The sequence below is a fragment of the Garra rufa genome, chromosome 7 (assembly GCF_049309525.1).
Source record: "Garra rufa chromosome 7, GarRuf1.0, whole genome shotgun sequence".
Classification (NCBI taxonomy): Eukaryota; Metazoa; Chordata; class Actinopteri; order Cypriniformes; family Cyprinidae; genus Garra; species Garra rufa.
The window spans coordinates 12,845,846-12,856,881 of NC_133367.1; the positions used below are offsets into that span (position 1 = coordinate 12,845,846).

Below are 11,036 nucleotides of genomic sequence, written 5' to 3' on the forward strand. Positions count from 1 at the left end.
GCGTGTTTATATCTGGCAATTGTGACTTTAAAACAATTGCAATTGCAAGATAAGTCAGAATTGTGAGATATAAATGGGCAATTCAGAGAAAAAAAGTCACAATTGTGAGTTTATACTGTATGTATTACATTTTTACCTCAAAATTGGATGTTATAACTCAAAATTGAGTTTATACCTCACAATTCTAAGCAAAAAGTCAGAATTGTGAGATAAAACTTGCATTTGTGAGGAAAAAAAAGTCAGAATTGTAGATAAAACTTACATTTGTGAAAATGAACAAAATAGGCTATTTCTCTTAATTGTACGTTTACATCGTAATTCTGAGGAAAAAAGTCAGAACTATGAGTTTACATCTTGCAATTGCAAATAAATAGGCAATTCTGAGAAAACAATTAACAGTTGTGAGTTTATATTTATTAATTTTTTTTCCCTCAAAATTGGATGTTACAACTCACAATTGAGTTTATATCTCAAAATTCTAAGAAAAAAAGTCAGAATTGCGTGAAAAAGTCATAATTGTGAGATAAAACTCACATCTGTGAGAAAAAAGTCAGAATTGTGACATAGCTGTTTCTTGCAATTGTGAGTTTACATCGTAATTTTGAGAAAAAAGTCTTTACATGTTGCAATTCTGACTTTATAACTCAAAATTGCAAGTTTATATCTCACAATTCTGAGAAAAAGTCAGAATTGTGAGAGGAAAAGTTGCAATAACCTTTTTTGTTTTGTAGTCGCGGATACAGGCCTCCATACTAATCACTTAAATGGAACAGGGAAAAAATAAGGTCTTTAACCCCCACTATTCTGCCGCTCCTTGATTTAAGATCTCAAACCGAAACCTGTTACGCCACTCTGTTATTTATCAATCAAGAGCCAATCTTAGCTTCCCTTTCTTGTAAAGATCAACAGTAGCCAGAGAGCGATACCATCAGTAGCTGATGGTGGCGATAAACCTGTGATCTGTGGAAACATGGTGCCCCACTGTTACAGCAATGAAGGCGATGGGAGCAGATAAGACATTACACCAGCCTCGGCTTGTCAGCTGTATTGTGCTCTTCCTCATAAACCTATTCAGTGATTAAGCACCTGTTTGCAAAAGTCAAGCTCCAGGAAAATACGCACACAGGTGTCAGACAGCCGTACAGTAACAGCCTCGTTGTCAAATGGTTTTTAAATAAGTGGAGTCACGATCAGATGGAACCAACGTCTTAATTTGTAGAATGTGAATCATTTTTAATGTAGCGAATGGAAATTTCCAGGCTTGCTCGTAATGAAAGAATATCCTGATTTAAAGCCGTTCCATTTTCCAAAAAAAAAAAAATCAACTGTTCCTTTTTTAAAGCAGAACATTGTAATCCTATGGAGTAATGCTCTGCAGTGAAGATAATGTTCTAGTGTCTGTCTACATTAACTCATTCGATTATTTTCCCAACAAAACTTTACTTTTGAAGTTTCCATCTAACATTAAGTTTGCATGGAAAGGTGAACGCAGTTTATTTCTTTTGACCAATTGTCAGAAGGAGAACAGCTGGACGTGCTCCAATCAAAACAGACTTTGACTTTAGTATGCAAATGTGTTGGAGGAGTAATTTCTGTTTACTGACCTTTGATATTTGCAGATGATATGCCAAGATGAAGTATAAACCAACACCATGATGCAAAAACAACGCACACAGTCCAAATTAAATATAAGGGGCTCCAGACTGCAACAAAAATTAGTTGCAAATCAGTCATGATTTAAGAAACAGTGCTGAATCAGTCTCTCTCTCTTTCTCCTTCTCTCTCTCTCTCTCTCTCTCTATATATATATATATTTTATATATTATATATTATTTTTACAGTTTTTTATTATTTTATGATCTATTGCTTTCTTTTTTGAGCTGGCTCTTTTTAATGAGTCAGTCATGATTTAAGAAACAGTGCTATATATATATATATTATTTTTAATATTTTTTATTTTTATGTATTTTATATATTATTTTATTTTTCTTATTTTATATATTATTTTTACAATTATTTAAAAAAAAAAAAAATTTAACTGGTTCTTTTTAATGGTTCAGTCATGTTTTAAGAAACTGCTGAATCAGTCTATACATATAATTTTATTTTCAATATTTTTTTATTTTTATGTATTTTATATATTATATTTTATTTTTCTTATTTTATATATTATTTTTACAATTATTTTTTAAATTATTTTACTATCTGTTTCTTTTTTTAACTGGTTCTTTTTAATGAGTCAGTCATGTTTTAAGAAAAAGTGCAGAATCAGTCTTTATATAATTTTATTTTCAATTTTTTTATATATATATTATATTTTATTTTTCTTATATATTATTTTTACAATTATTTTTTAAAATTATTTTATTATCTATTTATTTTTTTACTGGTTCTTTTTAATGATTCAGTCATGTTTTAAGAAACTGCTGAATCAGTCTATATATATAATTTTATTTTCAATATTTTTTTATTTTTATGTATTTTATATATTATATTTTATTTTTCTTATTTTATATATTATTTTTACTATTATTTTTTAAATTATTTTATTATCTGTTTCTTTTTTTAACTGGTTCTTTTTAATGAGTCAGTCATGTTTTAAGAAAAAGTGCAGAATCAGTCTTTATATAATTTTATTTTCAATTTTTTTATATATATTATATTTTATTTTTCTTATATATTATTTTTACAATTATTTTTTACAATTATTTTATTATCTTTTTAATCTATTAAATAAATCTCTATTTTTGTTAACTGGTTCTTTTTAATGAGTCAGTCATAATTTAAGAAACAGTGCTGAATCAGTCTAATATATATGTATATATTATTTTCAATACTTTTTATTTTTATTTATTTATTTTATATTTTTCTTATTTTGTATATTATTTGAAAAATGTTTTTAAATATTTTATTTATTGTTTTTTTTAGGCACTGTAAACTTCTGTTAGGTAAGCAATTTTTTTTCATAAAGTCTTCAAAATCCTGAAATGAAACCAAAAAATATTCTCTCATTCCCAAGCAGAAATTAAGGTTTCGTGACAAGCTTACTATCTTGCCTTCGCTTTGAGCACCGGCTGCGCTTGCTCTGTTTAGGTCGTAAACAGCTTCTCCTCAAAGGCGGAAGTGTTGCGTTTCAGTGATAAAGTTTATCAGCTTCTGGGGGTGTCAGAAAAGCAACAGAGGGGCCCTAAAACGTGCCAAAAAACACTACAGAAACCACCTCGTCCTCACCCATACAAGTTAATTTAGTGGTAGCTACAAATTTACAGACAAAAATCAATCCGTATTTAGCTTGAACATCGGTTATATACAATTGACGTCACACCGCTAAAGTTCATATTGCATGAAAAACACATGCTTGTTCACAGAAAACAATTGCAACAAGTGTTTGTTCTCATGGAGGGTTAATCAATACACATACACAACATCTCAACCCATTCTGGGAAACACAAAGCAATCATTGTGGCTTCATTTACATGTTTTTGCCGGCAACACAAAATGTACCCATCAGCAGGACAGAGCGGCAAAATGTTGACTTCCTGTTAAACAAAACACACTGCCATTATCTTCCATCTGTCATTATTTAAATTACTGTATGTCAACTTTCATAATATGTCGCACTAAAAATACTCAAAATGCTCATTTTGTCTTATTACATTGTGCTAGACATAATGTTCGAGCTGCTTCGTGTTTAATGAAACTCACTGGAGACCTGGTCACGGTGTACAAAAAGCAAAGTACACAGTTTACGTAAAAGGGCTTCAGACATAACAAGGCTGATCAAATTTTACTCAATGTACTCGTAAGTTGGTGAGCTATACGCTGAATAATGTGATTTGTTTGTTGAAATGGGCTACCTGACACCAGTGAACTCACTGCTTCAAGCATTTAGAGATTGAGATTGAAGTTCCTTTCTCTCTACTTCTGCCTTTCGATTTCCACCGCAACATTTTTCTCCTTACATGAAGTCTGCCACAGATTCAACAGCTCAAACTTCACAGCCTCAAGAAAAATTAGTTTTATGTTTTGTAAAATAAAATTAATCGTTTTTTTTATTTTTATTGCAGTAATGCTTCAGTAGGCTTTTTTGATTTGATTTAAATCTGTAATGCACAATAAAAGTGCCTTCTATTTATAACAAGACTGTATTGAACTAACAAAAGTGCAATTTTTTGGTCTCTTTATTGCTCTTTATTATGTGCTCATAACTCAAGATTGAGGAAAAGCTCTCTCTTGTGATGTCTGCCGTACATGGCTGTGTTTGGATGTGAAATGCGTATGCGTGTGCATTGTTTCCACTTCATCGTGGCTAGGAAATGTCTCCAGGGCTTGCCCACCCAGACCCCTATAACAGCTGCTGTAAAACCGTATACTGTGATAGTCAAGTGTGTATCCCCCCTTCCAGGAAAAACCTTTCCTGAAAAGCCTGTATAAACAGAGTTGTTTTAGTCAATTCAGAATCCTATGTTGATTTCTTTTACTATTGTTGTTATCTGTGACATGATTATTGTAGAGCACTGAAACTAAACTAAAAATGTACTTTTAATAGTTTATGTTAAAAAAATATGTTGTGCAGTTTAAGTAGTAAGTTCTTGTGTTGCAGAAGCAGAGTTTAAACAATTGAAAAACCACAAAAACACAACTACTTTACAATTGGCCTCTTGCAGCAAATCATTAAAATAACTACCATGCTATCTGAATAAAACCCCACTATTTACATTGTAAATCTGACTAGTGCAAATGCATTAGGAAACAACAATACTGAAGTGTTTGTACGTCCCTGTGGACACTGTATAATTATCATTTTGGTCCGGATGAAGTAATTTTAGTTGAAAAGATTGGTTGAAAAATGTACATGGCATCTTTTTTCTTTCTCCAATTTTTAATTACTTTCAAAATGTAGTTAAATATACAGTCTATTTCATATATTAGTTTTTCTTTTTCATATTTTTCTCTCTCAAGTATTTATACAGTTAAAGAGACTCAACTCTTGTCAACGATTTAAAGTCCAGCGAAAACAAACAAAAGGGCAAGCCTGCATCTTTTAAGACGGTCAGTTCTCTTAAGCATTTAAGAGAAAATGCCAGATTTACAGCACATGGTTTCTCTTTCATATCAGAGCTTGTGTCCTGTTCCATTCCTCATACCTTTCTTCTGACACATGTTCTTTTAAAGATAATGCCAAAATGCTCAAACCAAAGTGAAAGAAATTATTCCTCATGCCAGTTTCCCTCAAGAACATTAAGTGTTGTAGCTCCCCCGAGGATGCTTCATCTGCATTAAGTTTGACTGGCCGGCTTGTTCCTGTATATCCCGACTATAAACACAAGCAATTATGAGCTTAAACCTTGTGTTTTTTCCCCCCCTGTGCAAACTTCACCTGGCTGTTTTACATTCCACCGTAACAAGTCGTTCATTTTTGCGTGAAACGTTGTATGTGTCCAATCTCTCTGTAATCTGAGACAACTCCAACACTGCCTGGCTCAACCTTGACGCACTTCTCACAGGTCTTCATCTCCCCTGAGAAAACCCACCACAGGCGCATTCAGAACTTTGGGTCATATGATTACAGGAGGTTTGAAATTCCCTAGACATGTGATATAGAGCAAGCTGACCTTACTGACATGGCACTGATTCATTGTTCGCCAATACAGACCTTACGTAATCAAATCTCGGAAAATTGATCACATGCATAGTGAGTGCTAAAATAAATCTTAGTCAAGTAAAGAAGAGATGGAAACTCACAACTCTGCCTCTGCTTCGGAGAATTCGCTGAAGAAGGTGCTGCCGTTGGAGTGCGGCGGTCCTGGCGAGGGCTCCTCACTCCTGTAGCTGCTCTGGCTGCTCCCTTCCTCAGCCAGTGCCTCTTGCAATGTGGGGGGGCTTTGGAATGATCCAGGCATTCCTGGCTCTGGAGACCCTAGGAGGCAGGGGCACCGAGTCCGAAGCCCCTTGTAAAGGAAGTTCATTTTCAGAGCGGGTATCCAGGGACAGCCAAGAAGGTTCTTGAAGGCCGCACGAAACTCTGGGCTTCGGCAGTAGATGATAGGGTTGAGGCCGGAGTTGATATAGCCTAACCAGTTTAAGAAACGAAAAACGTTCTTGTCCAGGACGTCTCGATCAAGGGCATTGATGATGTTCGCCACGAAGAACGGCAGCCAGCAAAGTGTGAAGACACCCATGATGATGCCTAAAGTCTTGAGGGCCTTGTGCTCCTTGACTACGGTTAGTCTCGACGGCCGTCTACGTGAACTTTTCCGCTTCGCCGTCGTTCCTCCGACGTTATTGCACGTCGATGGTAAGTTGTTGTTGCCGTGGAGCGTCGGCTGTATCTGATTCCCCATGCACTCGTTTTGGAACCTCAACCGGTTCTTGTCGATGAGCTGTACCTGCCGTGTGGCGATGAGAAAGACGCGTGCGTAGACGAAAATCATGATGAGCAGCGGAATGTAGAACGAAACCACTGATGAAATGATTGCAAAGTGAATGTTTATTTCTAAATCGCAGCAATTGGGGTTATCGTAACAACTTTGTGCTTTTTCGTCATTCTTCGCACGATAGTACTGGTTCATAATTGGGACGAAGGAGGTTAGAGCTGAGACCAGCCAAATGACGCAAACAATAATTCGAGCCCTGCACTTATTCAAAAGCATTTTATACCGCAGAGGCCGTGTGATTGCAATATAGCGATCCACCGCGATAATGCAAAGGGTCTCTATGCTGGCGGTGACGCATAGCACATCAATCGATGTCCATAACTCACACAAAGTCTTATTGAGTTGCCAGTTCCCCGTTACGACAATCGTGGCGCCTGGGGGCACCACCAACACCCCCATTATGAGGTCAGCACATGCCAGCGACATGATGAAAATATTCGTCATGGTCTGCAGCTGGGAGGTGCGTGCGATGGCGATGATGACCAGAAGATTACCAATGACGATAATGGTGATGATGATGATGATGACCATGATGAACAGCTCAAACGACTTCAGCCCTTCACTCTCCGGCAGAGTCGCATTGGTTGTTTGATTGCTGTTCATGTTTCATGCATTCAGAGATCAAGGCATGCAATTTTTCAAACTGAATCTCAGAAACAAGCAGCAGCAAAGAGACCTAGCTAGGTGCTGAGATGACAACGTCACGTTTAATCTTGCATTTTATACCGCCGTATCTCCAAATCTTGAACAACAGCATCAATTCTGTTTCGGCTCTCCTGCAGGCATCCTGAAAGTCATGCAACTTGTGCGTCCTGTAGAGTCTGAAGCAAACGTAGCTGTCATGTTCCACACATCTGAACTGCAGATGTAGGAGGGAAAGTTAAAACTGGTCCGCGAGAGATGGGGGCGAAAACATTTGGAACTTTTTTGAAAAGCTCTCGAAATCAGCAGAGAAAAGGCAGATAAGCAGCCGTCCTGTTGAAGTAGTCCGCTGAAGTGGAGTTTGAGCTGAAGTGGAGGAGGTTCAGTCCGCGTGTGTGCAGCGGGCGAGTGGAGGTGCCTCTACTGCCAGAAGCTCAAAGGAGCAGTGACACTGCCGACAGTCAACAGTGGTAAAACACTCTCTCCCTCTCTGATAGTGCTTGCTCTCCCTATCTCTCTCTCTCTTTTGGAGTTGAGTGTTCAGCATGCTGTAGTTGCAGTCACATTTCACCCGATGGGTGGAGTTGTAAAGAGTGCCTCACACACTCACACACACCCCCTCTCTGTCTCTCTGTCCAACAAGTACACAACCAGCAAACATAAAACACTTTTTATCTTGTCTGTCATGCATCACAAATAGACGTACATGCAATAATATACACACAAGATATAAAAATGTCTAAAGTGAAGTTAATCACTGTAAACATAAAAACCATACACTCTGTAGAAAAAAATACTTTACTTACTATTTCTACTTAGAAATTTCTACTTAATGTCACAATATTTTACAAAGAAATGGCAAATAACTCTATTTGTGTGTGTGTGTGTGTGTGTGTGTGTGTGTGTGTGTGTGTGTGTGTGTACCTGGTATTCATCACGTTGTGGGGACCAAATGTCCCCACATGGATAGGAATACCAGTAGATTTTGACCTTGTGGGGACATTTCTTAGGTCCCCATGAGGAAACAGGCTTATAAATCATGCACAATGAGTTTTTTGATGAAGTAAAAGTGTGCACAATCTCCTGTGAGGGCTAGGTTTAGGTGTAGGGTAGGTGTAGGGCGATCGAAAGTACGGTTTGTACAGTATAAAAACCATTACGCCTATGGAATGTCCCCATAAAACATGTAAACCCAGCATGTGTGTGTGTGTGTGTGTGTGTGTGTGTGTGTGTGTGTGTGTGTGTGTGTGTGAGAGAAATTTAATAAATTTAGTTTTGGTTTAAGAACCATTTTTGAGTTCCCTGAAGAACCTTTCAGTGAACAGTTTGTTGAACATAAAGAACCATGTGTGCAATGAAAATCCTTGGATGTTAAAGGTTTTTATGGAAGCATTGATTCCAATAAAGAACCTTTAACAAATGTAGGTAAATTGCTATAATAATAAATATATAATAATAAAAATAAGAATGACCTCATGTTCATCAAGGCTGCGTTTACTTGATCAAAAATACAGAAAAAAATACAGTTTAAATTTTTTTTTATTATTATTATTTTTAATATATTTTAAAATATAATTTATTCCTGTAATGCAAAGCTGAATTTTCATCGCCATTACTTCAGCCTCCAGTATCACATGATCCTTCAGAAATCATTCTAATTTGCTGATTTATTACTTTTATTATCAATGTTGGAAACATTTTTTTTTTTTGGACCCTGTGATTCTTTTTTTTCAAGATTCTTTAATGAATAAAAAGTTTAAAAGAAGAGCTTTTATTATTTTTTTTTATTTTTTTTATTTTTCTTTGCTATCACTTTTTTATCTATTCAACACATCCCTGGTGAATAAAAGTCATATTTGCTTTTTTCAAAAAAGAAAGAATAAAAATGTCCAGACCACCACAAACGTTTAAATCGTAGTTTATATCGTTACAAAAGATTCCTATTTTAAATAAACACTGTTCTTTTTAACTTTTTATTAATTAAAGAATCCTGAAAAAATTATGACAGGTTCCAACAAAATGTTAAGAAGCTCAACCGTTTTAAAAACTGATAATAAATCAGAATATGAAAAATGATTTCTGAAGGATCATGTAACACTAAAGACTGGATTAATGATGTTTAAAATTCAGCTTTTCATCACATATAAATTACATTTTTAAAATATATTGACAGTCATTTTACATTGAAATAATATTTTACAATATTACATTTTTTCTAGATTTGTGATCAAAAGTGCAGCTTTGATGAGCATAAGAACTTCTTTAAAAAAATAAAATATCTTACTGATCCCTAACTTTTGAATGAGAGTCTTTATATGAATTAAATATATAGATTATATATATGACATACCAATTTATTTAATGCACCTTACAGTCAATATATATTATCAGTATGTGTGTTTCTTTGTTACGAGCACATACCAGTTTAATTCAATTACTAAGCGATAAATTAGCAGTAAGAAGATTAATAATTCCAACTTTAATCCTAAATTTCAAGAGAGTTGCCAACAGCAAGTGATATATATTTTCCCTCGATACTATTAATCTGAAAATAGATACCAGTTTGAGAAATTAACACAGAAAATCAAGAATCAAGAATAACAACACTTCAAATCAAAATGAATTTTTATGTTGGCACTGAAGTAATACATTTCCTAAGAGATTCATAGATAATTATCCAGTGTTTCCATATCTAATGCCCCACGTCTTGGTCTCCATCTCACCCTGAGAGTAGCTGCCACAACCAGACAGGCCTGTTCAGACTGGGCTATATCTGTTCATACCCATCTCCTTCTGTATTGTCCTGGTGTTACATGTTCAAAGGAAGTCAAAAATGTTTTTGTATGTCAAGAATTTAGTAACAAGGCTATCTAAGGCTCTGTCAATCAAGCTGTGCTCAGATTAGTTAGAGTCAAACTGATGGCTGATAGTGCATGTCTGCTTTTTGTGGATTCCTTCGGAGTCTGGCTTTAATTAGAAGTTTCTTGTAACTTGTCTTCCATAGCTACAAGAAGAAAAAAATCTGATTTTTTAGAGAACAGCTGCCTCGTTAGAGAAGTCTGTCTCGTAACATCCCAACCTGTTGGAGTATCTTCTACTATGGCATTCTGCTGTGTTCTGTGGCAGTGTTTGACGATATGAACAGGATACCTGCTCCCTTGGGGCCGTTGTTCAGCACTAAAAATAATAGATGCTTATCTGGCCTGCGACTCACGCCAACCCGGCCACAACCAGGAAGAACAATCAAGACAAATGCCTGGCATGCCATTCAGCTGCGAAAATCTGGGCAGAGTAGTCGCCAAGGTCTTTGTCATCAAGTACTTCCTTCCCTCCTCTGTCTCTTTTCCTCCTCTCTGTCTTTCTGCCTGACATTATCTTATTTTGTTCACACCACTCAAAACGTTAGCGTGTGCTCTCGCTGGCAAACCCTTGTGAAGAAAAAGTAGAGAAGAGTACTTACTGAAATAATCCACTTTAAAAGAATAAACTAGGTGCAAACTGAATGTAATGTCTTGGACATTTAACTGAATGTTATCTGCCATTAAATTAAAATGTAATATAGTTTAATTTACAGTGGTATAGTTTTTTATGTGCAATTATGTTTATATACTGTCCTGAGTTAGATATTTTACATAAAATGTTTACATATAGTCCACAAGACACAAAATAGCTGAAACTATTAAAATAACCCCCCTCAAAAGTTTGGGAACCTTTTGCTTTTAATACTGTGTGTGGTTACCTGAATGATCCACAACTGTTTTTTTTTTGTTTTTTTTGTGATGGTTGTTCTTGAGTCCCTTGTTTGTTCTGAACAGTTAGACTGAGCACTGTTCTTCAGAAAGGGGGTGAAAACTTTTAGACAGGATGAAGATGTCCAAATTTTTCTTATTTCGTTGGAATATCTTTTTTTCCATTTAGTACTGCCCTTCAGAAGCAACAGAAGATGCTTGCATGCTT

The 11,036-nt window shown here is 35.6% G+C and overlaps 1 protein-coding gene across 1 annotated transcript; it reads right to left on the reverse strand.

Moving 5' to 3' along the window:
- Positions 1-5,741: 5,741 nt before the first annotated feature.
- On the reverse strand, positions 5,742-7,492 carry LOC141339043 (beta-4C adrenergic receptor-like). The gene has a single exon (XM_073844667.1). The coding sequence runs from the start codon at positions 7,038-7,040 to the stop codon at positions 5,742-5,744; it is 1,299 nt and encodes a 432-aa protein (XP_073700768.1). The 5' UTR covers positions 7,041-7,492.
- Between the last annotated feature and the right edge of the window lie 3,544 nt (positions 7,493-11,036).